This window comes from Pinus tabuliformis, chromosome 2_1, assembly GCF_031772625.1.
Source record: "Pinus tabuliformis cultivar Carrire ecotype Pingquan chromosome 2_1, CPIR1, whole genome shotgun sequence".
Lineage (NCBI taxonomy): Eukaryota > Viridiplantae > Streptophyta > Pinopsida > Pinales > Pinaceae > Pinus > Pinus tabuliformis.
The window spans coordinates 367,074,596-367,085,541 of record NC_142299.1 but is presented as its reverse complement, the minus strand read 5'-3'; the positions used below and the strand labels follow the sequence as shown (position 1 = coordinate 367,085,541).

General features: G+C 36.8%; 1 protein-coding gene across 1 annotated transcript; it reads left to right on the top strand.

The window, feature by feature from the left end:
- The first annotated feature begins 5,296 nt into the window (after nt 1-5,296).
- Nucleotides 5,297-8,866, top strand: LOC149200390 (uncharacterized). Its single transcript, XM_089402711.1, has 2 exons — nt 5,297-5,628; nt 6,882-8,866. Exon 2 carries the CDS (start codon nt 6,901-6,903, stop codon nt 8,149-8,151), a length of 1,251 nt encoding a protein of 416 aa, XP_089258837.1. The 5' UTR covers nt 5,297-5,628; nt 6,882-6,900; the 3' UTR covers nt 8,152-8,866.
- The last annotated feature ends 2,080 nt before the right edge of the window (nt 8,867-10,946 follow it).

Genomic DNA, 10,946 nt, shown 5'->3' with positions numbered 1-10,946 from the left:
CAAAAACATCTTAAATGGATTTGCTATGGCAGCAGGCACAGAGGTAAGCCTCAACAAGTCCAAAGTTTTTTTCTTTAACACTAATATTGCTATTCAGAAAAATATTACCAGAATTCTTGGATTTCAAAGGGAACAACTACCTTCCAAATATCTTGGCATTCCTCTTACTGACAAACCTCTAAGCAAGAAAGTGTGTGAGCCAATATTAAATAAGCTTCAGGACAAGGTCAGAAAATGGACATGTAGGTCACTAAATTTGGTAGGACACCTTGTGCTCACACAGGCGGTGCCATTCCCATTTTCATGTTTTTAGCTCTCCCTGCTCCTCAAGGTATTAAGTAGCAGATAAGAAGCATACAAAGGGAATTTCTCTGGGGCAGAGGGGAAGAGAAAAAGAAGTGGGCTTTAGTAGCCTGGGACAAGCTTTGCAAGCCCAAGAGCCATGGTGGCTTGGGGCTTCATGATCCTGAGACCCTTAGCAGAGTTTTGGGAGCCAAGCTTTGGTGGAGATGGATTAAGGAACCGAATGCCCCCTGGGCTAAGCTTTGGAAAAAAAAGTATGCCAAGTATTGGTAGGAGAAGGATCACATTAGAATGTCAGGGCAAATCAGGGGCTCCCATATTTGGAACCTTGCATGGGATAATAAAAGTATTGTTCAACAACATTGTTTTTGGGAAATTCGAGCAGGGGACCTTGCTCGATTTTGGGAGGACAACTGACAACAGGAACTCAACCTTTATAAGGATGAACTTGCAGCTCTCAAAAGTGACATAGATAGCAAAGGTATGGTTTTGGTAAAAGACTTCTGGGACTAGGGAAGGAATAATGGAAAATGGAGGAAGTGGAAGAATCTAGGATACAGTGATGAAAACTCGTTGAAGACCAAGGCAGAAGCTCTCACCCAGGATCTAGAGTATAGAAGGATTATGGTTTCTTCCTCACTGAACCAATTAAGATGGGGAAAGAACACCGAAGGTAACTTTAACCTCAAAGAGGCTAAATAGGAAGTCACAAGATTTAACTTTGTGAATCCTGATCAAGTCTAGAAATTTTTTTGGCAAAGTCCACATTGGATGAAAATAAAGTTATTCATCTGGCTAGTGCATCAAAGGAAGATCTTAACTTGGGAGAATCTCCTTAAGAAAGGCTTCATTGGTTCGTCCAAATGTTACCTATGTGGCGCTCATGAGGAGACGATTGAACACCTTCTCAACCTCTGTCCTTTCGCTTCAAAGGTGTGGGACTGGGTGGCCTCCATTTTTAGACAAACTGATAGGGATAGTCTCAACATATCCAACACTCTGAAGAACTGGAGGAAAAACTTCTCAGGGAATGAGATTGTTAATAAAGCCTAGATTCTGGTTCCAAGCTTTATCATCTGGAATGTTTGGAAAGAGCGCAACAGTCGGATCTTCAAAAACAAAACAAGCATGCCCCAACACATAATTGATCAAATTCTAAGGCAGCTCAAAGACACAGTAAGAAGCTTGTTGAGGACCCTTCCTAAAGATCCTCCTCTGCCCCAAGAGGAGAGAATTATACTTCACTTGGGTCTCTAGTCTATCAGTCCTCTAGGAATAATAAAGGAAGTGAGCCTAATAAATAAAGGTGTTAACATTTGGAAGCCCCCTCCTTATGGTTTCTTAAAGGTTAATATTGATGGAGTAGCTAAGGGAAACTTAGGATTAGCGGGCTTTGGGGGTGCCATAAGAGATGATCAAGGACAAATACAAAAAATCTTCCATGGCCACTTGGGGAAGGCCACTAATAACATGGTTGAGCTCATGGCATTAGAGCAATCCTGGTGGATTCAAGTTCACACAATGTTATAATTGAAGCGGATTGAGAATTAATTATTAGAGTGGCTAAGAAAATTTGCAATGGAGCCTCTCTAGATAAAATTGTTGAAGCACTGGAAGCTTTTGCAGGTTTTTTACCACATCTACTCTCACCTGTGAACCCTTAAAACTGTCAGATTTGTTCATGTGAAAAGGAAAGCTAATATGTTAGTGGATCGATTGGCAAATGAAGGAGTCACCAATAGGGACATGGATTCTAGGTATGCTTGGGATTCATTACCTCTAGGCAAATTGTGGGAGGACTGTCTCTGTCAGGCAACCCAGGATATGGAACTATGGACTAACAGGATGGATCAAAGGGACTCAGAAGACCGACAAGAGGATGGAGAACCCCATACAATCTAACCCACCTTGGTTCGACTGTTTTCCAAAGTCTGGAATTCTTTTGATTGAATGATGAAAGGATTGACTCGGATAGCACCACAGGATGAGGTGTCCATTTTCATATTGCTTAGTTGGTGTTTGACAGAGAATCTAGGTGGACTGGATTGGCTCAAGAACTGCCCGCTGGACGGAATTGAAGGACAACACGTGGCGAAAGGATGTGTTTGTTTTTTCCGCGAAACAACCGTTCCAAAACCACAAGTGGTATATCGGGTGGGGTCTGAATGGTTTCTGGTTTTTTTGAGATTGGCTCCAATTCCACTCTTCGTGCGACACGTTGCGGAGCGAGGTGAGAGAAAACCGCCCTCATCGGGTGGTTAACTCTCGCGCTTCTCGTCCTCCCGATATTCACGAAGACCGTTGGATCTTAGTCAGTTGATCAACGGTGGTGATTTGTTTGTGCTAGTTGGTCGGACCCGAAAAAAGATTAGAGTGTTATGATTTTAATTTTTGTCGAGTCCGTTTGATAGTTTTAAGCTTGGCTTGTGGTGGGACCTCTTGTGGACCCACAGCGGGTCATTTGTGGCCTTTTGTGACCTCCAGTTCGATGGACTAGTCCTCCAAGGAATTCTAGGTTCATTTGATGCACGGCAGCACTACCAGATGGCCTTGTGCCTTAATTGTTTGGCGGTTCTCCCCGGTTTTCCTGTTTAGGTTTCTCTTGGTTTTGGGTGAATGGTTTGGTTCGGCCTGCCTTGCTGACTGTTGAACTCTCACAGAGCGGGTGCGGCTTCATGTAAATTATGTATATTTGGCTAGCTTAATAGAAGGTCCTACTCTTACTTGATAAAAAAAAAGTGTAATACTACTTTAATTTTCATATTCTTATATAATTTCTTAAACTAAATCTAACATTTGAATTTTGTGAAATTTCATCAATCAAATTTAATTACTTTTAAATATTCATATTAAATTAAAATATATTTATAAAAATTACAAAGTTTAATATTTCCATATATTGATGTATATTAAAACTTTTATTAATTTAAAAGTTAGATTATTATGAAAATTTTCACAATTCTATCCCACATAAAATGAAATTGGTTATACTCTAATTAAAATCAAATCAAAATGAAATTTGTGACACTCCAATTAAAATTAAGTCCGAAATGGCAATTGTCATACTCCAATTAAAATCAAGTGAGAAAGGAATGTAAAAAAAGACTCAAAGCTTTAACTATTTATATTAGACACCTCCTAAGTGAAACATTCTATATTAGGCACCTCCTTTGTGGAACATTCTATATGAATTCGTGTGAGTGTAATAAGTAACATAATAATATATTATAATAATTTAATTGAGTTTCAAATCTTTCTTCTTTCTTTTTTGTTTAGTATGGTTATATATATATATATATATATATATTTTAAGTATGGTTATATTTACGTGTCACATTTTCTGAGTTATTAAATATAATTTGTGAGATTGTAAATTTTATCATTATATTAATAATTGGAGTTGGTATAATTTAAGTAGGTTTAATAATTCTTTTTAAAAAAACCACAAAGTGAAATGTTGAAATAGTTTTTTAGTTTGGAATATGATTTTATATTACTATATTCTTTTTGATTAGTTAAAAACTTAACTTCCTTAAAAATAGAATATTGATTAAAAAAAATTAAAAGTTCAAAGAACTAGAATATTAATTAAAAATTTAAAGGTTCAAAGAACTAGGTTAATAACCCAAAATGTAAAGGTATATAAAAAATGAAATTATATATTTTTTCAAATTATAAAAAAGTTTTTGAACTGGGATAAGAAATTATTTTTGATTATTTTAATTTGAAAAGAAAAAACTAATGAGAAATTTGGTTTTTTATTTTTATCATAATGATATTATAACCATGTTATGAACGTTTTTAGAATAAATTGGTTTTTTTCATCTTTGTCTTGAAGATGAATTAAATTAGATCGTTCAAAACATTTTTTTGAGCAATAGCTAATAATGTGATTAAACATATGGAGAAGTTTAGCAAGCATATATGGGGAAAAGAGTTAGAAATAAGTACTATGTTCAAGAATTCAACCCTACGTGTGATCTCCAACAAAAAGAGTACATTGGAGCTACCATTCCTGGAGAGCAAATATTCTTATCGCTCAAATAAGAACTAACTAGCATCAATTACGGTGTGAAAGAGGTCTATAGTTGAGAAGAGCGGGTGTGTACTTTTTGCACATTTGAGGCAGTGGAATCGGAAAAACATTTAATTTTGGAATTCCATTTTGGAATGTGATGATTACAGAGACATCAGAGATAGTTACAACAGGATATTAACATCGGTTCCTTGGCATTGTCTTTTTAGTAAAGCCACTGTTAGAGGGTTGGGTCAGCCCATCATTAATTTGAATAATAAGAGGATTGAATTGCAAAAGACAAATGCAGGAAGCTACTGGTCCCATAAACTATATCTAGTCTCGTGGACGTTCAAATTTTATTCATTCATTCATTAATCCAAAAAACATTCTCATTAAACAAAAAAAAAATAATTTTTAACTAACAAATAATATAATTAATCCAAAAAACATTCTCATGCAGTAATAAAATTTTTGTAAAAAAAAATTCATTTTTGCAATTTCTCCTTATATTTTTTTATAAAATCCTTTACTTGGTTCAAGGAACCTAGATTTTGAGTTCCCAGTTACAGTTCATGAGACATTCCAAACGCCAAAAACAACAATAGCAAAGAAAATTACAGAGCAAACTTAAAGACTAAACAAAAATATTACAGGGCAGCAGAAAACGAGGGAGGATGAACCCAAGCAAGCAGATTGACCAGTGATATCACTGTTACCCATCCCATCCGTCCATCTAATCTCGTCTTTTCTGCCCTTTTGCGGCTCTGCCATACACAAAATCATACTATATTCACCTCAGCAGAGGCATCAATCTGGATAAAAGGAGAAATTGCGCGTACTGTGATGAATCTGATGAGAGAATTGAAAGTACCATGAAAACAAACATAAAATTAAATTTGGATGGGATGTTTGCTTTGGAATTTGGTGTAATCAAAGGACCCACTTTCTCTCACAGGCAATGGCGTCTGCCCCTGTTCATCTCTTGTCATTATTATCAATGTGTGGAGCTTCACGCCTCTACAGCGGGCCCAACTGAGATTTGTCGCCACCCATTTGCATGCGCATTAGATTTCAACCAAATCCTTTCCTCCTCTGAATCCAATCCTCCCCTGCATGCATACATACATCCATCCTTCCTTACAATATCTTTTTTTCTCCTTACAGAAATCTGTCTCCATAAATGAGAGGTTGTCTCAGGGGTTTTGAAATCAAAGCAGAAAAAAAAGCATACGGTGCTGATATAAATATAGCAATGTTGCTGCTCCTGCTGCTGATAAGACAGACAGACATGAGATTCATGTTGCCAGGTAGGGAGTTCCTGACCATCGGGTTTTCAACTGGGTATCCATATAAAGAGGCATTTGCTATATAATCAAGTGGTGGGATATAGATATTTTTGTCTCTCATGGTCTGTATTGGCAGCTAGAGGGATTGAACTTGAATTTGAAATTTGAAACTGAGACCTCTTGGAACACTACAGGTTCAAGTTTAATATAATTTTACACTGGTGTATTCCAGTCAGTGTTGAGATAATAGGCTTGGCCCTATAAGGAATCCCCATCTGCTGAGCTTGGCATTTTACTGTGTACTGCTGCAGCTTATTGAATTTCTGGCATTTGGGCAATTGTTAATTCTTGGAACACTACAGATCCAAGTTTAATGTAGTTCTACACTGGTGTATTCCAGTCACTGTTGAGATAATAGGCTTGGCCCTATAAAGAATCCCCATCTGCTGAGCTCAGCACTTTACTGTGTATTGCTGCAGCTTATTGAATTTCTGGCATTTGGGCAATTGTTCATTCACTGTCTCCAGCTGCAGTTGCTTGAGTTTCTGGCATTTGGGCAATTGTTCATTCATTGTCTCCTGCTGCAGTTGCTTGAGTTTCTGGCATTTGGGCAGTTTTTCATTCACTGTCTCCTGCTGCAGTTGATTGAGTTTCTGACACTTGGGCAGTCGTTCATTCAGTGTCTCCTGCTGCATCTTATTGAGTTCTGGCATTTGGGCAATTGTTCTTTTATTGCCTCCTGCTGTAGTTTATTGAGTTCTGACATTGGGGGCAATTGCTCAGTATTGTGTTCTTTCATTTTTTAACTCCAGATATCTGCTGACCATTTTTTTAAGCTTTTGTCCATCATCTCAAGCCAGTCTGGCCCCTTAACTTGCCCTCTGGCCCCTTGACTTGCTCCCAAATTTGAGACATCAAGGTCTTCGATGAGCTTTGGTCCAGTTGGAAAGTGGTTATAGGAGTTTACCATAATTAGATTTCTTTAAATTCTCAGCCTGTATTTTTTTATGGGCTTAACCTGAAGCGGTAAGTCCTAGGAATTTCAGTGCTGCTCTCCGACCAAAATTTAGGTCTTTCATGTGAAAAGAGAAGTTGCAAGTGCAAATTTATTCCTGGGCAGGCAGGCAGAATACTGTTGTTAACTTGTGGGGTTTTGTATTATTCTCTTCTGCTGCCTACTGTATAATATATTCTATTAATACAGTGATCAGGGCTTTTGAAGTTCTAATGGCTTCTTCTGAGCATAATAACATTCAAGTATCTGACAATGACAGATTTCCAGCAGATTCTAGCATGATGAGTCAATCCTCTTCTTCAGCTCTTGCCTCTCACGTGTCAAGTGTCACCAGAAAATCATCATCATCATCATCCTCTCCAGAGAGGAAGTTCAAGAGAAAACAGCAAGAACCAGGCCGGTACTTGGGTGTTAGGAGGAGGCCATGGGGTCGTTACGCTGCAGAGATTCGAGACCCCACTACCAAAGAAAGACATTGGCTCGGCACCTTCGATACAGCCGAAGAAGCAGCCTTGGCTTATGACAGAGCTGCACGATCAATGCGAGGGATTAAGGCCAGAACCAATTTCATGTACGCTGATATGCCCCAGGGTGCCTCCCTGACTAATGACATGTCTCCAGAAGAGATTGAGAGACTGAGGAGCTTGTTGCTGGCTTCTCGGATGAACTGGACAGATCATCAACAACAACAAGGCCAACCAGAGCAAGTTTGCTATAATATCGAAGAGAATTCAAGGGTTTTGCATGATTCATCTTGCTCCATTCCCTTCAATATTGGGTCTCTAAACCCATCTCAATTCATGTCCGTGCCTTGCAATATCTCAGAGCAAAGCAAGGCTGCAATGAATCCCAATTTTGAAGCAGAGAATGCTCTTCTCATGCAGTCTGATAGTGCATGGACCATGTCTAATCTTCTTGACTCTTTTCCCAGGCAAGTGCCCATCAATAACTATTCTGCTCACCAACTTCAACAGTCATCTACCTTTCCTTTGTCCTCCATCCATGGTCCTAACTACAGCCTATTCTCACCTCCACAGGACCAAATCCCCGCACCCATTTCAACCAATATTGACACAAACAACTCCCATCGCCAGATTTATATACCTGATTACCTCCTTTCACCAGCCCACAATTTAAAATCCCAGTCTCCCATGGACACATTTTCTGCACCTTCGGAAGTTTGCAGTCCAGACCGCCATATCAGTTTGCCATCCATGGAACCAGTATCAGCTCCTGTTTCTGAAGTTTGCAGCCCTGCCAATCACGTCCAAACGAACCCTAATTCAGTGCATTCTTCGTTTCCCAGCCTGTATGAAGTTAGTCAAGGACTCTGGGTGGATTCTAATCACCAACCAAATTTTCCAGATTGGGAAGACCAGCACTGTGAATCTCCAATCTCTTGCCCTGGCATAAATTACGATAGTGAATTGAATTCAACAATGCTCCATAGCCCACTGTTTGGATTCATGCCACAAGTTTCTGATTCCTCAATACATGATGTCTTTGATTTGGGATCGTCCCAGTTATAAGAACCAATTTTCCTCCATGCCATATCCAATGGAATCCCAAAACTCTCGTTCAATTGTTTTCTCTTCTTTCTCTTGAGAAAGTATTTCATTTCATTGTGAAATGACTGACATTTTGGGTGGACACCACCCATCATCAAGTCTTTTTGGTCTGCCTCTCATCAGAGACATTTGGTCTGCCTCTGCTCATCTGGGGACACTAGGTTAATGATCCATCTGGTCCACCCATCAGAGACACTAGGTTAATGATCCATCTGGTACACCCATCATCAGAGACACTAAAAACACTAGACAAATTGTGTATCTTGATTGCAAACCAACATTTAGAGTGCATGTTCCATTATCAGGAAACACAAACTCTTTTCAATTTCTACATCTACATATATGCATGCATATTATTGCACTTCATTTCAGTTCAGAATGTAATTAGCAACACCTTGTTAATTGGGTTGCTGGCTAGATAAATTATATGGCTTCATATCATATTATATGGGCCTAGTTGTCTGGATATCTTTCAGAGCTTGAGAGCTAGTTTGATCCAATGCCTATAAATTGATTTTGACTTCTGCTTGTGATGTAGTATCTGCACAAAAGGCACCATATAGTATTGTCTGAAGTATTTGCAGGCCAAGCTAAGCAGTTGTATATCTCTAGCATGGAAGCTCTATAAATTAAGTGGAGAAGCCAGAAATATAATATCAATGTGCATTCAGTATCAGTACTGAGAATTTTGTTTTGTGCCATGGGTGTTCCTATTCTATTCATTTCTTATGCAATACTTGTTTGTTCTTCATTTGTTTGCAAATAATCTCGGACCTGAACAACCAGTGAAGGATGAATGAACCCAAATGGAAAAACTAGCAGAGAATCACGTAAGAAGTTTAGATTAATTGTGAGATAATTACATATGCACGTTGTAGTACCAGCATTCCTTCGAGCATTACTTAAGCCATTTACGCCCATTTACACTGGTGACAGCCTCTGCCCATTTCAAGAATACAATCACAGTTAGGAGAAGTTCGAGAGAAATTGATGAAATCATTTCAATAATTGTTTAGAGAATATAATCACAGTTAGGAGAAGTTAGAGGAAAATTGATCAAATCATGTTAATTGGTTCGAAACATCCACAATAATAATTAAACACATTGGTTGGTTTGAAACATCTACAATAATAACCTTAACCATTAGTTAGTTTTAAATTTTGACAGTAATAATTTCACACATTGGTTGGGTTAAACAAAAACTTTACAATTATTGATCCGAGAGGTTGGTTCAAACAAAAACTTTACCATTATTGAGCTCAGAGGCTTCTTCTAAATACCAATGTGATGTTTAAGGACGGATCCTAGTATGATGTGTAAAGATGTTGTTCCATCATCAAAATTGAAATTTTGCAATAATTATACAAAACATTTAAATAATATAAACTTGTAAAAGATTTGCAAGTGAAAAAATTAGATTCCTCTCAACAAAAACTTTACAATTACTGAGCCGAGAGGCTTTTTTACATTCCAGTGTGATGTGTAAAGACCGATCCCAATATGATGTATAAAGATATTGTTCTATTATCAAAATTAAAATTTTGCAATAATTATATAAAACATTTAAATAATATAAACTCGTAAAAAATTTACACGTGAAAAAATTAAATCCCTCTAAATGCATATTAAATCTTTATTTAAAATGAATATATACTAATTTATCTAAATACCATGTTATGAATCTATCTATGTGCTAGTTTATCTAGATGCCACGTTCCAATGTAGTTTCACAACGTAATTGAAACCAGCAAACCAGTACACAACTGGACCATTTCATTCTGACTCTGAATTTGGATTTTGTGATTTTAGCAACTTTGAGCTGTGTGTATAGCCGTATTCATTGACTGTCAGACCCAAAAATCAGAGAATGATCCATGGGGGTTGCCGGGATGACAGCGAGCCTCCTCCACATATGGTGGTGGTTGTTATTCTGACACGTGCAATATAGCGGTTGGGTTTATCTAGATTGTATGGTTTATGGTGTGAAGCGATTTTGACAGGTTTGAAACGTTTTTATAGCTGTTTTGTCAATTGATTTTCGCTGACATGCGGTCTGTTATTTTGTAAAAATAAAAATTTGTGCATGCGGGAATGCCCATATAGGCTCTTTAACATATCTTTTTGAGGTTAAATTTGTCCAAAATTGGATATGAATTTGTATGAATTACAACCTTGATTTGTGAACCATGTACCATCAAGGTCATAGAGTAGAGTTTTCACATAGTGTTGACATGTTAACTATTTAAAACTAATGTCTTAATAGGTTTTGTATAGTTTTTTTTTAATGTGTTATTTGTATATTTAAAAATTAATTTTAAATAATAAAATAATATGATTTAATCGAAACTTGTTTTTAGGATTTGCTTAAATTTTTTAAAATCTATAAAGTTTAGATGAAAGTAATTATATTTAGTAGTATAGTTTTTTTATTTATTTGATCTATGTTGGATTTGATCTCTTAAATTTTATAGTTTACACAATATTTCATAACACACCATCACCAATATTTAATAGTATAATTTAATGAGGTGATTTTGTTAAATTTTTAGTCATTGTTTGAATTTTTTTATGTTTTGGTTTTTTTCTAAATATATTTATTTGTGAATTTAAAATCCAAATTTGATAGGGATTTGTTGGAATCACAAATTTAAGTTATAAAATCTATATGATCTAAGTGTTATAGGTTTTTTATATTCATTGCTGATTTTTGAGCCAAATCGGATAAAGATTTGTTTGAATCACAAATTTAAGTTAT

Coding starts and splice junctions, on each gene's coding strand:
- LOC149200390 (XM_089402711.1), top strand. CDS start 6,901: ATGATGAGTCAATCCTCTTCTTCAGCTCTTGCCTCTCACGTGTCAAGT.